The 19,073-nt window shown below is 53.5% G+C and overlaps 1 protein-coding gene across 4 annotated transcripts in view; it reads right to left on the bottom strand.

The window, feature by feature from the left end:
• Positions 1-19,073, bottom strand: part of CACNA2D2 (calcium voltage-gated channel auxiliary subunit alpha2delta 2) — a 120,127-nt gene that overhangs the window by 47,814 nt on the left and 53,240 nt on the right. For all 4 annotated transcript variants that reach the window (XM_085517123.1, XM_015874547.2, XM_015874546.3 and 1 more), the window contains one exon: positions 11,996-12,112. Coding sequence is in view for 2 of the 4 variants with exons in the window: in XM_015874547.2 (XP_015730033.1) it covers positions 11,996-12,112 (117 nt within the window). In the remaining 2 variants the exon portion in view is untranslated. The remainder of the gene's footprint in view (positions 1-11,995; positions 12,113-19,073) is intronic.

Genomic DNA, 19,073 nt, shown 5'->3' with positions numbered 1-19,073 from the left:
GCTGGAGTCCTCGAGCCCAACTGTCTGATGGATGGAGTGCAGAAATGTCATCTGTGATGAGAGCAGCAAGCTGGTGCCAGCAGAACAAATGCTGGGATTGGGAAACAGCTGCTTTACTCCTGGTGCTCTTTGAAGGACAAACAGCAGAGTGACTCTGAGCCCGAAGAACTGCGGTGCAGAGACCGTGGAAACCAGCTCAGGTCAAGCGACACTCAGCTTGGAAATGGATTGTCCTTCCCAGGGAGCCTGGAGAGGGATCCTCACTCTTCATCAAAATAGCTCTCCTTTCTTCCTCACCCAGGACAGAGGCTGTTCTTTCATTGCAAGGAGCAACCTTCACATCCCCGGGGATGCAGACATGGCTGGAGCAGATATCACCTCTTTGAGTCACTGCTGAGCAGCCACAGGGGGCTTAAAGGAGGGATGCTCCCATTCCCTTCCTCCTCTTCTGCTGCCTTCTCCCAGAGGAGAGAACTCCATGCAGAGCAAACCCGATTGTGATGGTGATGATGCTGAAGCTGCAGGCACCGGCGGATCCTCCTGGCCATCTCTGTGCTTTGGAGCCTTCCATTAGTGTGGAGGGGGACATGGAGCTGGCACTGGGGCTGCTGGAGGCAGACAGTGCTCCCCAGCTCCCCCCAGGCCGACCCCTCAGCCCCACAGCAGCAGGACGTGGGCTGTCAGAGCGGAGCAATCCAGACATTCCCACGCATTACAGCTGCAGGCCTTACTGCAAGGTATTTTTCATATCTCAATTGGAAACAAACTCCTCTCTGATCTCAGCTTAGTCTCAGATTGGCAGGGATGCGGCATTTTAATTTCCAGGAAAGAAAGGACAAATCTCAACATAAAGAGAGAGGAGAACGGCGGACACGCTGTAAAAACAAGAGCATAAAAGGAGGAAAATCTGGTGCAACAGCACTAGCGGCGCAAAAGGAGGGAAAAAAAAATAGCACCAACCATTTCACTTTGTAATTCGCTTACGAGATTGAGAGCACGGCCCTGGAGAAGCAGCTCTGCCTGGGGCTGCGCTCCTGTGACACAGCACAGCTGCAGCAATGCTCCATGTGGATGTGCTGGGGAGGGGAGCAGGCAGCCCCCACTTGCAAGCTAAGGCACAACTTGCAAATGCAGGGCCCTAGTGCAACCGGTGGGATTGCTTGCTGGGTGCAGATGGGAGCCTGCAGCTTTCCCTTTGCTGGCTGCACTCCTGGGGGCTCCATAAGAAGCCTTGAGGGGCACAGAGCTGCCAGCAAGAGTGGGGAGGGCAAAGGTTTTGCTATAGCCCTGCAGGTGCAGCGGTCTGGGGTGGATATGAGGTGCATTTACTATAATGTAAGTCATTGTTGGCATTGGAGTCTCACCCTTTTAGAGGCCTCCAAGCCTCAGTGCTTGCAAAGCAGCAGCTGGGTGCTGCACTGCTCCCTGCAGTGGCTGAACACATTGTGCAGGGCTAATGTGCAAAGCTCTGGGTTCCACCAGACTCTGAGCCATTCTCCCTCTCCCTGCCCGCCTCTGATGACTTCTTACACTCCTCCCAGCACTCCGTGGTGGTGGATGATTGGAACATAATCAGGCTTAAATGTAGCAATCAGCAAGAATGCACATTCATAGGCCTGCCGATTTCCACACGCTGGCTGCCACGCTGGCATAGCTTAGCACTTCTATCTCTGTGATGGGAACATTGGGATCCAGATCTTCTGACAGACAGAACAGGTGAAAAGCATGAAAAATCCACTAAGGCCCATGCAAGACCCAGCCCTCTTCTCCCAGAACAAGAGACTGCAACCACATAACTTAACCAATCTACCCGCAGGAAGGGAAATCATTTTGCTGCCCTCACTAATTATTGGCTTAAATCTTCACAAAGCCAGGAACAGAGCAGCCTTGCTCATTTGTCTTCTCCTCGGCTCAATTTACAGATGCTCACATTGATCTGGAAAGCCTCCATCATTCACACAAAGCCTCCTCCGATCACAGCAGCAGCAGCACACAGGGGGTTCTTACAGCCATTCATAGCCAGCTTCCCCCCTGCATCCTGCACATCTCCAGCTTCCAGGGCATCTCTAAACAACAAGTCCTGCTCTGCTTATAGGTGCTATGGAATAAAACGTTCCCTTCATCTGCAGCAGCCCCGTCCCCTCCTCACTGCAGCACATTCCCTGTGCTTTGCGACCAGGACAACAGGATGCACAATGCTCTCCTTCCTTGATGGCTCTGATAATGTTCTCTTTGATTTCCAGATCTCAATGTTCTTAATCTGTTTTACCTGCATTTTAAGCCTGGTAGAAGAGTGATCAGGGGAATTACTCTCATTTCAACCTTTGCTAAAACAGTGGAGCAGACATTAAGGGAAAAGCTGGGGAGGGTAATGGAACTGAGCAATGAGCACCAATGCAGTGGGACAACCCTGACTGCATTCCTTCACATAGTCACACCGTGGGGATCTGAGGACAGAGGCAGTGCCCCATTCAGAGCTTCAGTACGGCACTTCAGCTCTTCCTGCTCAAGAACAAATGATTGTTGTTCTCAGCAAGAGAGCTGTTATTTGAACCGAGGGGGCAGGAACAAAGAGCACTGGGTCACTGCTGAGAGCGGGAGCCTATTAATTAATCCTTTATAAATAATTAGCAGAGGTTACAAGCACGGTGTGCAGACAGACAGTGTGTGCTAGCAATGAGATGTGGCTGCGGGTGGCACGCTGACCCTGTGCCATGAACGATTCCTTGTCCCCAACCCCAGCACAGCCGGGGGGAATCGTGCCCGGGCAGCCTCTTGTCCCTCCTTGATCCCTGTTTTCCACTCAGCCCTGCACAAACACATTCAAAAGCAAAGGAGCTGCAGAAAAGCAGGCAGACCTCTGAGGTGCACCCATGCACCGCTGCCCTCCCCACAGCACTGTGCCCATCCTGAAGCCACGCTGCTGCGCTGCCCTCAGCCTTCCCACCTGTTCAATGGGTGCAGTGACAGCATCCCCCCCCAGCATTCTGCTTTGGGTAACCCAGCTCTGAGCAGGGCACAGTGAGATGCTGTGCACAGAACCCAGACGGCTCCTCCGGGCACCACAAAGCCACCAAAGCCACAGCATCCCCACTCCCAGCCACAAGGCATCCTGCAGCAGCCACAGGCACTGAGCTGGAAGCAGCACATCTCTACCTACTTCCCTTCATCGAGGACAAATCTCAGAGAAGATTCAAACTGATTAATGAAGAGGAGGTTAAGCACTTTCAATCAGGGTGCTGAAAAAGGTGCCGGAATGGTAAAATTGAATCCCACACTGCCTCTCTTTTTACACTTTATAAAGATGGATAAGCAGGGAATGCTCCTCAAAGCTGCTCCTCAAAACCCCCCTGTTTTTGGTGGGTGAGAGCTGGCAGCACAGCAGGGGGGTCAGAGCACACTGCTCCATGGATGCAGGTATGATCAGCACTGCCAGGAGCTTCCTTCCAGTGATTTCCTTCATATTCTCCATTTGGAAAAGTTCATCCCCCCATCAGCCAACTGCCAGGCCTGTAAATAGCAGCAGCTCTGTGTGAGGGGGAATCAGTGGCAGCGTTTGGCTTTATGGGGTTGCAGCAGCCGTCCTGCACAAAGCCAGGGATTACTGGGGAGGGGAACAAAGGCCTGAAGCCAAAAGAACAACCTTCCCATCGCCACCAGCTCAGCCCCGTGCTGAGGAATGTACAGCCCAGAGATCCATTGGGGTCCCCTTCACCCACTGTTCTTCAACCACAGCTCCTGCTGCTGCCAAGATTTGCAGTACGATGCCTGAACTCAGCGGCCTTGGGGAAAGAAAAGAGAGGGAGGGGATACTGATGGAGATAACTGCAGTATAGGGGCAGAAATGACAGCTACCAGCAGCAGCCAGATCACAGAGCAAAAGCATTATTGATATCACATACACAAGCGATGTCCTCCTACAGCAGAAAGCTGGTGAGCTCCCTCACCTCCTATTTAAACCTGAATGGCAACAAAGTCCTTCTGAAGGTTCTGGTCCTGCATCTCCATTCCATGAGGTATTAAAGACGCGAGCCAGGAGAGGTGGGCTTGTTCTGGAGGTCTCCAAGGAAATTCAGTCCCTGGCAGAGATGTGGCCCTGCTGCAGAGGGGCTGGATGGAGCAGGCTGTGCCCTTTCTGCTAAGAGATATAATAAGGCAAAATTGCTGTCCTAAATATTGCTAAAGCGCTGGCTGGCATGTTTAATAAACCTTTCCATTTGGGTAAATTAGCACTCATCTGGACAAGTGCTGAAGTGCTGTTACTTGAAGAAAAAAAATTCAATGCTTGGAGCCTAATTTAAATAATTATCAGCATATTTCTGCTCCGGCTGTTTTGCAGAAATTACCAGGAGACTCGATGCGGTCTGCTTGGCAGTGCCTTTTGTCTGCATGCCATGTATTGACCCCATTTCAGACCAGCTCTTGGCCCACTCACTCCTCGCTTAGAGCTCTTCTCACCATAACCACAAGGATGCTGGCCAGGCACAGCAAAACTGATAGCAACTGCTTCTTGGGACTGGGGGAGGGACCTCAGCAACCTGCCCACCACTGGGGAGCCAGCACATAGCCCATAAAACAGCTCATGGCACAGCCCACAGCACAACCATTGGCACAACCCACAGCACAGCCTGTAGCACAGCCTATGGCACAGCCCATGGCAAAGCACACAGAACAGCCCAGAGCACAACCCAGGGTACAACCCAGGGCTCAAACCACGGCACAACCCACAGCACAACCCACAGCACAACCCAGGGCACAGCCCATGGCACAGCCCACAACAGCCCAGAGCACAACTCTGGGTACAACCCAGGGCTCAAACCATAGCACAGCCCATGGCACAACCCACAGCCCACTCCCTGAGCACTGCTGCCACCTGCCCCTTGCTGAGCTCCCCCCCCAGGACCCCCCGCTCATCAACCCTTGGCTCTCATCAGAGGGCAAACTTATAAGCAGACGCCGCTGCCAGGTTTAATGGAGGCAGATAAAGAGCTGTGATCGTTCGATGTTTCCCAATGATAGCGGTGATGCCTGGGGCCAGCAATAACATTACCATGAAATAAATGTGCAGTGATATAATTAGCAGGGATGCTATTACGGCGCAGGTTTTAGGGATGCTCAGCACAGAGGCAGCAAAGCAGAGGTGCCATTGCAGAGGTTCTGGGTTTGAGCGGTCGGACACCGGCACGGCTGCCCGGGGAGGTGGGCAGGAACCGTGGGGATACAGCACTGAGGGCAGTGGGCAGAAGCGGGGGACGAAGGGAGCGGCCCGCAGCCCAGCTCCTCCAGCAGCTGCTCGCATCGAGGCTCTGCCATCTGCTGGTGCGCTGCGGGCAGGGCAGCACCGTGCGGCCGCTGCTGGGCTTCCATGGGGGGCAGCGGGACTTGGGCACGAAGAAAGGTCCGGGCAGACACACGGGGAGGGAGATGACCGCAACCGACGGCTGGTGGAGACCCGGAGGCTCCACTTCGCTTTTCTTAAGGCAGCAGTAGGAAGGGCTGCGGGATGCCCGGGGGGCAGAGGGCACCACGGATGGGGGAATGTGTGGGGCTGCCCCATGCTGGGTACCCACAGTATAGGCACCGTGATGGGAGCTGGCAGCGAGCAGCAGCTGCTGTGCACAGAGCACATCACAGGCTGCGGCACCGAGCGTGCATTAAATTGATACCATCTCTTTAATGTTATCTCTGGCTCTTTATCACAATTGCATGTGCAATTTACATTCTTGTCGCCTCTTCTTTTTATTATTTTTTTATTAAGATATGCTAGATGCCTATCAGAGAGATTTCCACAATTGTTGCAGCATCACTCAAACATTTAATGGCCTTCAGCTGCTCCGGGGATGTACATCAGCTCCTCACCCCGGGGCAGGGCTGGGTGTCAAAGTGCTGCAGCTCCTTGCAAGGGGAGGATGGTGCCTTCCAGCTCCAAGCTGCAGGCAGAGCCCAAGCAGGAGGGGGCATGGCTGCCTGCACCGTGGCACTTGCTCTTGGCCTCCTGCCACAGCCCTGGGTGTCAGAGCTGACAGACAGCACGACAGCCCTGTGAGCATTACAGCCCTGTGAGCATTACAGCCCTGTGAGCATTACAGCCCTGTGAGCATTACAGCCCTGTGAGCTCTGCTGCTGGCAGCCCTGGGGCAGCACAGCCCCGGGCACAGCAGTGACTCCCACTGCCAAACTGCCATGGAAATGAATTTCCTCACGCCAAAACTAACCAGGGAAATTCGAATAAATCCCCTTTTCAGTGACACGGTGCCTTTGACTTTCCTATCATCGTGACCGCTTCTTCCTAACTGTGTCCAAAATTTGTTTTGCTAAGAATTGAATGATGATTTCCTTCCTCAGCACCAGTTCCCTCACTGACACACATCTCTCCCCATTTACTCCCCTCCCATCTTTCTTTCTATCAACCAGGCAAGTAAGCTCTACCCATCTTCTTTTATCCTTCCAGCCATGCCATGGAAGGAGCCAGCCCTGCCATGCTGGAGGTTAAGGATGGCCCTGGGACAGGAAGGAAGCTGTGAGCCCCAGGTGCATTGCAGGGCACAGCACTGGGGGCGCAGCTGGGTGCTGCAGAGCTCAAGGTGAAGGCTTCCTGCTCATCTGGCAGGGTAAGAAGCTACAGGGATAGCTGCAATTTGCTAGAACGGGAAGGCAAGAATCAGAAGGCGACTCTGCTCTGGGTCTGACAGCTGTTGCTGGGATGTTGACCCACCTACTATCCTGGTTTGCTTTCTTTTTGCTCCAGGCACTGGGAGAGCACTACAAAGGCCCACACAGGTCTGACCTGCAGCCGTGTGAGTTTCAGAAAGTAAATCATAGAATGGCTTAGGTTGGAAGGGGCCTTGAAGGCCATCCAGTTCCAAGCCCTGCAGTGGGCAGGTTGGCCCCTACCAGACCAGGGCCCACCCAGCCCCAGCCTTGGGCACCTCCAGGGGTGCTCATACCCAGAGCAGAAGCAAGTGACAGCCATAATCTGTCACTAACCAGAGGGGAAGGAGTTGGGCTCCTCCCAGCAGGACGGGCTCAGGGGTCCAATGCAGAGCTCTGCAGTGCTGAGCAGCACAGCCATGGGGGCCGGGCTCCTGCTGGGTGCTCATGGGAAAAGAAAGGGAAACACTCGACATAATCTGCATGAAAGTGTAGGAAGCCCTAAATCGCATTAGAGCTATTAAGAAAGCTGGTTCCATTGCTCAGCAAACTGCCCCAATACAGCCTTGATAGACTCGTTATGAACATCTGATTGCCCCTGATTAGATTAGACAATAAAGCACCATCCCGGTGTGCGGGTCCTGCTCGCTCCCCTCTGCAATCTGTAAATTACAATTCCAGACCTGGGAGATTGGATTCAAATTGGATTAGTGGAGCAGGTCCAGCCCAACACTAACACTAACACACACACACACACATGTACGGCTGAGAAAAGAAACAAACAGACGGGCTGGTCAGCCGAGAATCTGAGCAGGGAATTAAGGGTAGAATGGGAACAAAAGCCACCAACCAGCAATTAGCGAAGAAGAGATGGATTTGGCACTATTAATTAACAAGGCAAAGAGATTATACCTTTAAATGCTTTGCACTTCAGCACAAGTGAGGTGGATGCCAGCTGCGGTCCCTCCTGCACGGATGCCAAAGGATGCAGTGCAGGAGGAAGGCAGGCTCACGTGCATCACTGTGCAGATGGGACAGTGTGAACAAGTGTGCTGTGCACATCCCTGCACAGAACTGGGGTTAAGCTGTAGGGCAATGGGATGGCACAGGGCTGCAGCCCAGGAGACACAAAGCCTGAGCCGTGGTGGCTATGAGGTGTCACCTCCTGCAGGATGCTGGCATCCTTTGTCCCTTGGCAGAGCTGCTCACTGCCGGGCTGAGAAATGCTTCACCCCGTGCCAATTTTTACAGCTCTTCAGACAAGTGGAACCTTTCATTGTCCCTATCAGGGAGCAGAAGAACTGATAAGGGCTCTGTTCGCCATATACCTGCAAGGCAAATCTTGGGGCTAGCGAGGATTGTTGAAGGGATAAACCTGTCCAATGAAATCCCCTCTGCACTCTTGATCCGTGCGTGTGCCAGCCGGAGATGGAGCCTGGACCTGGTCCCAGCAAGGCACCGTGCAGCCAGGGCTGACAGCACTGCCGGCTGCTGCCCAGCTCTGTGCTCCACAGCTGCACACCCGGCTTCCCCCTGCCTCCATCCCAGGAGCTGGAAGCGAGGCCAAATGCTGCCTACCCCCTCACTGCAGAAGGAAGAAGCAAGGAAAAAGCACCAGCAAGTGGGAAAGCCCAAGGCTTGAGGGCGGTGGGTGGAAACTGGAGAGAAAACTGAGAGATTCGCTTAAGGCAGTAAGAAAATCCCGGCCCTACATCTGCAGATCCACTGTGCAACAAGCCCCAGCTTCCAGCTTTTCACCCACAGCACCCCAGGCAAGGGGGTGGGAGCGCCACAACCCCCAAAGCTCACTCAGACCCCCTGGATACAAGGAGCCCATTCCTGCAACGTGCTTTTGAAGTACAGAAGATCCCCAGATGGAACCAGATTCCACACTAAGAGAAAAGCCACAACTAACTGCGGTTAACTGCTGTTGCTTCCTCCACTGCAATGGATTTGTCCAGGCTGTGCATGTGCAGCATGCACACATACACACCAAATGCTCCAAGACACACAACACTGCTCTGCTCAGCCTCCATCCACAGATGCCCTTTCTCCCACCAAATCAGTGCCAAAGGGGGACAGGGGAGGTCTGCGTGCCTGCAGACATCGTGCTGCATGCTGCCCATAGCTGAGCTCCATGGGAAGTACAACACACTTCACCTGCAGCCAAAAGATTTGGCCACTGATGAAAACTACACGCAACTTGCAAGCCCCACACCCCTGGGGCAGCAGATGTGTCCACACAGAGACACAGGGTTTCAAGGAGCCAGGGCTGGAGCAGCCAGAGCCCCTTGCCCCCCGTGTGCCATGCAGCACAGCACTGGGGTGCTTTGGGGATGGAGAGGGCTCTGGTGGAGTTGGGGAAGAGCAGCAGCACCAGCAGCAGCCGTTAGGCAGGTCAGGGTGTATAAATAGCTTGCTTCAGGGCATAACCCACTCAGTAAACTGTGGGATGTGCTGTTCTCAGGAGGGAAAGCAAATTGTCTGTGTTTAAATTTGTGAAGGATGAAGCAGTCATCCAAAGCAGCCCTCGCAAGAACTGTATAAAGAAGTAGAAACAAGCCTAAAACATTGCCTGGGATCTAAAATATCCCCCTCCCGGCCACCTCCTCCACCAAACCCAGACTGCCTCCTCCTCTGCCTGCAGAGCCATGGGGGGGAATGGCCCAGGCACAGCTCTGTGCATCACCTGCTGATGCTGCCTGCAGCCTGGAGGAGCTGGGGCACCACAACTGAGGGCTCCTCCTGGCACTGCTCCCCATATCAACCTTCACTGCGGAGAAGCTTTTGTGGCAATAGAAGGATTATCTGAGGCACTGAGCAGAAATAACATCAGCACATCCTCAGCCTGCATGGGGGGGGGAAGGGGGGGGCTTTCCAAAGCAGAGGAGTTAAGGGCTGGATTTGATGGCGTGGGAAGCTGGGGAAAGAGGGAGCCCTTGGAAGGCTACACTGAGGGAAGGAAACCAGAGGGATGGGAGGAGATACCCCTCGTGTTGGGGACTTGGAGGTGGCACACAGTCCCACCACATGTTCCCCAATGATGACTCAGCCTTGGCTTCACCAGGACAGCAGGGACTCTGGCTCTGAGAGACATCCCAGCCTGCAGGAGTTGCTAGAAACAGGATGTAAAACACCAGCAAGACTGAAATGAAGGTGGTTGGCCTCCTAAATGAGCTCAAAGCAGTCCCAGCCTGCAGGTACAAGTCTTTCCAGGCACATGTAAAAGGAAGAGTGCCTCTAAATACACGAGGAGATGAAGGAACAAGATAGGAAACTCAAGTCAGAGAAGGATGGCAAAAGAACATGCTTGGCAATCCAATGGCCTCTTGAATCCTGGCTTCAGACGATGCTGAGCCAGGAGCCAACCAGCTGTGACACCCAGCAGAGGTGATGCAGAGACATTGAAACCCCAGCAGTAACATGGCAATCCACCACCTTTCCTTTCCTTAGGGTAAAATATGTTTTTTTCTTGGCCCTAACAAGGGCAAGCTCAGCAGTGTAGGCAGGGGGAGCCCCTCAGCTGGTGTCCAGTCATGCAGAAAGGGTGCAGGGCACTGGAGGAAGAGGACAGCAGTGCTGAACACTGCCCCACAGAGGCTGCTGTGTGGAGCATGGAGAGAAAGCCCCCTGCAACCAGCTGTAGCTGCTGTTCTCTATTGCCAGCTGGAACATGAGGAATTCATAGGCACTCATGGGAATTCTTCTGTCCCACGATAAAACTGACAACAGCTATGATGGAACAGAAAGGGAAGGACAGCATCCACATAACCAGCTCTTTGCAAATGGCTTCTTTTGGGAAGCAATTACCCTCTGTGCCACACACCCCTGGCTGCAGCACTCCTCTGAAATGCCCGTGGGGAACCAGAGCATCCCACAAGCATTGGCACCATGCTGCAGCACAGCACTGCGGCCACCAGCCATCACCAGCATCATCAGCCTTCTGCTTCATTTCTGCTTCTAGAAAGGCAACACACGGGGTAAGTAACCATGTATTATTAATCAACTCTCTGCACACTGTTGAACTTTCATAATGACATGTTAATATTTTCACTGAGAAACAGAGGAAAATGGGCTCTGATGGCCAGACTGAATCACCACCTCATCAGAATGCCACTCCTGTGCTAAGCATCCATCGTGCGTGCCTGAAGGCTGGCGAGCACCTTCCTACAAAGCCTCATCAAAGCACAGGAAATATTCCTCCTCTCGTCTGCAGAACACAAGGCAGGGAGGCATCTTTGCAGAGGCCATGAGTGAAATGGCAATTCATACTTCAAGGAGAGGCTCTGTTTCTCCCTCCTCACCTGCCCTCCCCGACACATGGAGTCCCACCTGACTCACGTGCTGAAAAATACATCTCAAGGAGTCATCATCGCTCTTGTGAGTCATGAGAGAGAGAAGGGGAGGAAATGACTCTGTGAGAGATGAATCAACTTAGAGGAGAGTTGAGGCGGAAGAAAACACAGCAGAAAGCTGCGGGATCCCCTCTGCTTTGGAGGAGCTTTGTACAATGTGGAGGATATTCGGAAGGTCCAACTTCTCAACTCACCAACTTCCCCATTTCCATATGTTCAGCACCACCAACCCAAGGCACCAAACATGTACATGCTTACGGTGTGCAAGGCATTGCTCCATCCAGCAGCAGTCCTCCGAAGGAGGCCTTGTGGAAGCCCCAGTTCAGTTCAGAGGATCACTTCTTCCATCTCTAAAGCAGCACCAAGGTCTGGTTTATCTGGGTCTGGGCGCTGTGAGAACCACTCCTGTGCCAGGCCCAGCACCACATGAGCCTTTAGCAATGCACCAACCACCCCTGCCCAAAAACTCCAAGGTAAAGAGAGTCACAACAGCCAGGTGTGCCACTGTCCAACTGGCACCTTCTGACATGGTGCACACCTCTGGAATGTTGAGTAGAGTATGAAACGTGCTCAAGCACAGCCACAAACTGCACAGACACAGGGATGACCCCAAGCAGCATCTCCTGCACCTCCCAGACTCAGAAGCCAAACATTTAACAACCTTTTTCTCCTCAATTCATGTCCACCACCCATGTCAGCCCCGTTGACAGCCCCACACTGTCCCATCCCTGACTGCTGGGAGGAGACACGAATCCACAAGATACCTACAGCAGTTCCCATAGCAGATCCTCATGGGATGCTTCCTCACTCGACAGCCCAGATATACGCCAAAAAACACTGATGTGAATAAGTGCAACTGGCGGATGCGGTTCCCAGAAAAAGCCACACAACCATAGAATTACTTTAAAGCCCAAAGCGTAGTGCTACAGCAGCATAAATCATCTGCTTCAAAACCGAGTGTCAGCCAGGGCTGGCACACATCACCTTACCTTTAAAGCACGGACTTTCTTGGCCAGCAGGCTCTCGATGTCCCCTGCAACCTTCTCCACTAATTTTCTGGGCACGTTCTCCTTGACTTCAAACAGGTTTCTGTTCTCATTGTAGATCTAAGAAGAGAAATAACAGAAAGACGGTCAGTACTGCAGGGATGTACTGCAGCCTTCCCATGGAAAAGCTGGAGCTACAACACAGAGAAATGTTGGCCATGTGGACCAGGTGACAACACAGGCTTAGGAAAAGAGAGGATGGAAGGCTTTGCAAGCTAAATAATGCACGTGGCTGGCTGCCCATCCCACTGGTTTTATAGCTGCCTTCTTTCTCATGTGAAGGCTATGAGCATCCTGCTTAGCCAAAAGCTGAGCTGCCCCTATACTGCCTGCACCCCCACCTCTGCCCATGCTCATCCTCATCCCAGTGAACCCCCAGAGAGCACAAACAGCCCCCAAGCCCCTTCCCTGGGATCACTCGCCACATTTTGTACATTGAGAACAGCAGCATCAAGTCTGCTGGAGTTCAAGAAGCATTTGGACATGGCTCGCAGAAACAGGCTTAACCTGGAGACCAGATACAGATACACAGATGTGAGCACTTGCACTCAAAAGCTGCAGCTCTTCCACATCAGCCCCCTCAGCTGCAGAGGACAGAATCTGCCCTGAGGAAGCACTGTGGGCACCAGCACCACCCCAGCAAGATGGGACCAGCTCCAGCATCAGGCTTCTGAAACACCAGTCTCTCCTCGGATCACTTCCAGACCTGGTGGCAGCACCTTGGATGGATCTCTGGGCTATGCCAGGGGCGAGGTGAGCAATGGTGGTGGGATGCAGTGCTCCATGGGCACAGCACGCAGCTCAAGAACAGGATGGAAACACTGCAGAAGGAAGGCACTGTGTTCCGGTCCAGTGTGAAATCACTTATTACACCCCATTTCTCCACAGAAAGTGATGTGCTGGGGCAGGATACACCCCTGCTCACTAAAAGGCATCTGGTGACAAATTCGGGGCCTCAGCAGAGACTGCTCCCAGAAGCCTCCTTGTGACCCTTCTGCCTAAGCAAAAACAGTTTTGGGGGTTGGAGCTACAGGAGAGAGCTCTGATCAGAGCAAAGAGCTGCTCTCCTGGCCTTGCCCAGCCCCAGCTGCAGTGTTCAGATGCTCCCTGCAAGTCTTGCTGCAGCTTCTGCTCTGCTGAGCTCCTCCTCCCTCCTACTCCACCATGGCAGCGATGGGCAGCTCCAAGCACTGCTGCCTGCAAAGGCTGTGCCAAAGTGCTTGGGTCCCCAGCCCACCCATGCTCAGCGCTAACTCAGCACCTCCTGCCTCGCCTCTCACTGCAGGCACTCGCTGCGTGGGAGCAGTTATTCCCAAGGAGATGCCCCACTAAGAGGCTGTGTTGCAGAGGCACCTGCAGCTGAGCAGGAATGGGTTCTGGATGCTCTCATTTCAGAGAGCCAAGGGCTGCATCCTGCGTCCTGACAGAGAAGGTCCCACATCAGAGAAAAGCATCAGCACGCAGAAGGTTAAAGAGGAAAAACTCAGCACAACGCAATATTCTCTTATATTCTCTTTTCCCTTTGGTAAGCAGCAGCATAACAAAATAATGCGTTTGGAAGGCGTGCGCTACCTCCAGCTGAGCAGCAGCAATTAGGAAAGCAAAGAGGAGCAATCTTCAAGGAGAGCGCTCCGGGTAAGGAGGGCATCCTAACATCAGCACTTCCCTATTATGAAACAGAACAATGGCTCCTGTTGGCTCCAGACAGAAGCAGTGCCCATGCTCAGGGAGGGAGCACAGGGCAAGGAAGCAGAGGTGTCCCCCTGTGCCCGCAGTGCTACACAGCTGAGCAGTGCTTTGGTGCTAGTGAGGGCACTGCAAGCCATGAAGCTCCCCCAGCTGTAGCACAGGGGCTTCATTTTGCCATGCTCATGGAAATTCTCTCCTGACCTGGTGCTTGGAGCTGACCTCAGGGCAGTGAAACTGCCGCTCCAAACTGCATGCAGGGTCAGGGACCCAGAGCAAACAGCACAGCCAGGATGTCCCGCATTCAGCCCAAACACTGCACAGCTGCAGGAATAAGCAGCTGAGGCCACGTACACCAGCAGAACTGAAGGAGCCTTGCTAAAATGCAGAGGCTGTAGCACATCATACTATCAATACCCATTTGTAGTAGCAACTGTATCATTGAAGAAACAGATCTGATACTGTGTCAGAACATTTGTTCTCTAAACCCACCCGTGTGCTCCTGGTGCATGGCAGACAGCGCTCATCTCCATCAGCTCCATGCCCGTACATCCTGTGAGCTGCTGGGGCTCGGAGCACTCACAGCTCCCCAACCCACCCCACCCCCAACACAGTCCCAGCACCACAACACCACACAGCCTGAGGACAAGCAGAGCACGAGCAGAAATTCTCATCTTCCAGAAATGTTTTTCCTTCCTAAGAATCCACTGCACCTGCCTTGGACAGCTGCAGTTCATACCCCAGTGCTTAACGATGGTGCAAAGCAAAGCAAGGCACTGCAGGCAGCAGAGCAGTGGGATGCACTGAGATGAGGCTGTGCTGTGCTCTGCCCAACAACAGCCATGCATCAGTCAGTTCTTTCACCCCAGGTGCTATTACAGGGCAGCAGGGACCGGAACAGTATTTCAGCCTCCCGGAGCCAGCCCTGTGCTGATCAGCTCTGTGCACTGACCCAGATAAGGTCTCTGCACAAGGACCTGGCTGCTGCAACAATGGCTGCAGCAACAACGGCTGCAGCAGGAGGCCCTGCCCTGACCTGCAGGCTGTGCTTGGGCTGCTGTGGAACTGCTGGGCCCCCTGGCAGCTCTCTGAGCCCCAGTCTGGCCTGTCCCTTATGGCTCAGGACAGCACGGGGCCCTGCAGCAGGCTCACCTTGGGAATGCTGCTGTCTGCAGCCAAACGAGGGCTCTGCAGAACCAGCGCTGAGCCAAGAGCTGTGCCCTGGCCACAGCCGGGGCCTCATCCTCAGTGAGAGCCACTGCCACCTCCGCCCTCGGATTTTCTCAAGAGGGAAGGCAGGAAGCAAACAGCTTGACATTTGCTAACCCCATCTCCCCCTCCCTGTGCAGTGCCATTTCCCTGCTGTGCTCCTTCCTTCCCCCTTTACAGCTAAAGGCAGCCCTGCACAGCATGAAGAGGGCAGGGAAATGGGCAGCTAAGGTGCTCTTTGGGGTCAGCCAGTTGCAGTTGAAGCAAAGAGGCGGCAGAGCTGCAGCCCTCATCCTGCACTGCGGGGGACACCGCATCCCCCACCCTTCTGGGGGCAACAGTGGCACCCTCATCTCCAAGCCATGCCCTGATCTGCCCACAGGACTGCTGCTCTCCACCCAGGATCTGAAGCAGCCCAGAGTCTGCTACACATAATTTAGCTGCTAGACAGCAATAAAGGGCTGCGCACGGTCAGCTTGAATTATGTAAAACCTCTCCTGGCCTGGAAAGCTGCTTTCAGCCTCATACGGGAGCACTCGGAGCACCAGAGCCGCCTGGGCACCTGCAAAGGCTGAGCCTCCCCCTGGGTGATGCGGTGTCACAGCTCCAAGCTCGGGCTGCTGCTTGCACGCGAAGGGCTGTGAAAACAAACCACCACATTGCTGGAAAAGTCCAGGCTCCAATGGGATGCAGGCTCTGTACGGGCTGGTCCTGCAGCACCTCAAACCCCTGCGCCTGCACGGACACGTGTCCACACCAGAGACCACACACTGGCTATGAATACACACTCATGCAGCAAGATGAAACATAACAAACAAGTCAAAATCACCTGATCTTTGACTCCGGATGCTCTCTTGATTATCCAGCACAGAAATCCAGAGGCTTCAGAAGTCAATGCAAAGTCTTTTTAAAGCGCGCATTAAGAGCTTTCCTCCAGGATATATGCAGAGGAGTTTAACCAGTTGCATTAAACCACGTCTATTCAGAACAGCTGCAATTCTTTAGATCAGCAAATTGTGCCTAGCACAGCCCAGGAGCGCTGCTCTCATGGATGAAGATGTGCTGTACTGCTGTGTTTCACCTTTACACCGTCCCTATCAGCAGTCGGCCCCTCTGCACTGTGCATCGTGCCCCACTTACCCCATCAACACTATGAGGACAAAATGATGCTGCAATGCTTGCAATGCCCACATTTTGGCCATGCCCAAAGCAAGGAAAAGTTCATCTCAAAGGGTGTGTTGATCAAACAGTGCAAACCCTCCCAAAAATCCACAGTTATATCCGTTCAACTCAACACAGTTTCCTGCTGGCTTACCTAGAAGCAATGATTCAAATCAATTTCCAAACGGGTCATCCCAGCCTTTAGGGACCTGGCTTCAAGTAAACGACCACTGGGGCTTCTGTACCCAAACAGCTTCATTTCCCATGCCAGAAAGCTGCAGCTTCTTGCAGGAAGGGCTGTGGAGAATGGCTGTGCAGCCCTCGAGCTCTCAGATGCATTTTGCAGCCTTTCCTTCTAACTCAACAAGAATCAGGGTCACATTTACCCCATGCCTCCTTCTGCTCTTCCTGATGGCCACCACGGGCAAACGCAGCCCTCAGCTGCAGTGATGTGAATTTGGGATAACTCCACTGACATGGAATTAAACTAAATCTCCTATTAGAGCCACTGCGATGGGAATCTAGGCCAGCACACATCAGCAATATCAACAGTTACCCCACAGTTTTCTGCAGAGTAATGATCTATTAAAGAAAGTGGGTGTGTGTGTGGGTGGGGGGAGGGCACTTTTAAAAATAGCAACTTGGCCATTCTCTTTCTTTACCTTTTGATGTGGGTTTTGGGGCTCTCTCTGATCTTCAGGGATTTGTGTTTACAAGCTTTTCTCCCTAATCTCCGGCACCAGAAGCATTTCTGCAAATCCCCGGACACTTGGGAGCAAGGCTGGAAGAGCCCCGTGTGCCTGAGCCCCCCCCAGGCTCCCTGCCCTGCCTGTGCCCCCCGCAGCCCTGCTCTCTGCTGCAGCACAGGCTCACTGTGTTTGGCCTTATCCCCATGGAACACAGAGAACAGACCTGCAGATAGATTCCTTCCACACATCCTCATGTTTATCCTTCCTCTTACAGGTGATGGAGGAAAAAAAAAACCCCCAAAATCCCTAACAAAGCTGGCACAGCACTGCCAACACATCCCCCTGACCTGCTCTTAAGGACACCCACTAATGGAGGTTCCTCCACTCACAGAACACTCTGAGGCCTCGCATCCAACTTGGAAATGCTGCGCGATGCCCCATTTGAAAATCCCTTGCTGCAGTTTAAAACAATGTTCCTGGTGGAAAGATCCAGCGTTAATGAAGAACAGGCACTTCTGCCTCATGCTGCTGTGCCCCATTACATACACCGAGATTTATGTGCTACTTTAGTTGCTGCTCTCGTAGGCTACAAAATCCAATTTCATTTGTTCTTCCCCCATACGGTAACATTTTCATTCTTGGCTTCAGACAACAATTAAGGCAAGGAGATGAGGGCAGGGAGGGGACCGTCCCGCTCTGCTCTGCCCTTGTGATGCCCCACCTGCAATGTTGCATTCAGGCCTGAGGTCCCCAGAACCAGAGATGTGGGGCTGTTGGAACAGGTCCTGAGGAGGCCATGAAGATGCTCAGCAGACAGGAGAACCTCTCCTATGGAGACAAGCAGAGGGAGCTGGGGGGGGTCAACATGAGAAGAGAAGGCTCTGGGGACACTTCACTGCAGCCATCCAGTACTTGAGGGGAACTTGTAAGCAGGAGGGAGAGTGACATTTCATGCTGCTTGATAGTAAAAGGACAAGGGGTAATGGCTTTAAACTACAAGAGCGCAGATTAGGTGAGATGTTAGGGGAAAATTCTTTGCTCAGAGGGCAGTGAGGTGCTGGCAGTGCTGCCCAGAGCTGTGGGTGCCATCCCTGGAGGTGCCCCAAGCTACGGAGGGGCCATGGGCAGCCTGAGCTGGGGGGCAGCCAGCCCACAGCAGGGATGGGGATGGGGGGGTCCCTTCCAACCAACCCACTCCATGACTCTTATGATTCAGACCCACTCTGTGCAAGAATGCTCTGGATCTGAGCTGGGCCCCACACACAGCAGAGCAATGGACAGCAATGGACAGGCTGCAGTTCCAGCAGGAAGTTAATCACAGACAGGCATTAATCCCTCCTGACAGCATGGTGCCAATTCCTGATTCCATCCCCACTTGCTCACAGTTTACCATCAGGGCAGCAGGCAGCTCACAGCATGGCAGCCCCAGCAAGCGCTCCCTTGCTGAAGGTGTGTGCCAGCCCCAGCTCCCCAGCACCCAGAGCCCCACGGGTCCTGCACTGCTGCACAGCAGGCACAGGGAGCAGGGCTGTGCCCAGACAGCAGCTCCTCACCAGGGCAGCACAAGGCAGGGGGAAGGAGAGCCCAACGCTGCCATCCTCTCCCCGAGGGACAATGCCAGAAGAGCAAAGTGGCATTTGCAAATCAGAAGCATTTTCCTTCCCTGCTCCTTTGCCCGGAATGTTAATTAGCGTTGCTCTAAACAGCAGCAGCGAGAGCTTAAAGCCTGACTGCTCGAAGGGAAAACCTGGCTACGAGGTTTTTTTTTTTTTCAGGCGACATTTAAACTAAAGTGGGAGACATCTGAGGGCTGAGCAGCAGGTGCTCGTAATGCCACCTTGTAGCTTCCCTCCCAAAACTAAGGAGAGAGCTCTAAAAAAGAAACCAGCATCTCCAGGGCTGCGTGGTTCTGCCTCCTGCTGCATATGGAGAGGTCAGGATCTGCACCCAGAGCAGTGCTGGAGCACCTGCCTGCTGCACACAGAGCTCGGCTGGAATGGAGCTGGACAGTGCACGGTTGTGAACAATAGCGCCGGCTTTGCCTTTGCATCAGAAAGAAAACCCTGATAATTATGTAAACCACATCCTCCTCTGTGTGTTCCAATTATCGATACCCATCTTAAAGCATCACCAAACCCGAACCACAGCAGTCCTGGAAGGAAACATGCTTCAGGATTCACTTCTCCACTCGGTGGCACCCTGCTCACCTCCACGCACGGCCCCACCAGCCAGCAGCTCCCCGTCAGGGCAGCAGCACTCACAGCAGGTCAGCCTGG

The sequence above is a fragment of the Coturnix japonica genome, chromosome 15 (genome assembly GCF_054131305.1).
Source record: "Coturnix japonica strain WE chromosome 15, WE-NBRP24, whole genome shotgun sequence".
Classification (NCBI taxonomy): Eukaryota; Metazoa; Chordata; class Aves; order Galliformes; family Phasianidae; genus Coturnix; species Coturnix japonica.
The sequence above is the reverse complement of the archived record's forward strand: the minus strand, read 5'-3'. Positions and strand labels throughout refer to the sequence as shown.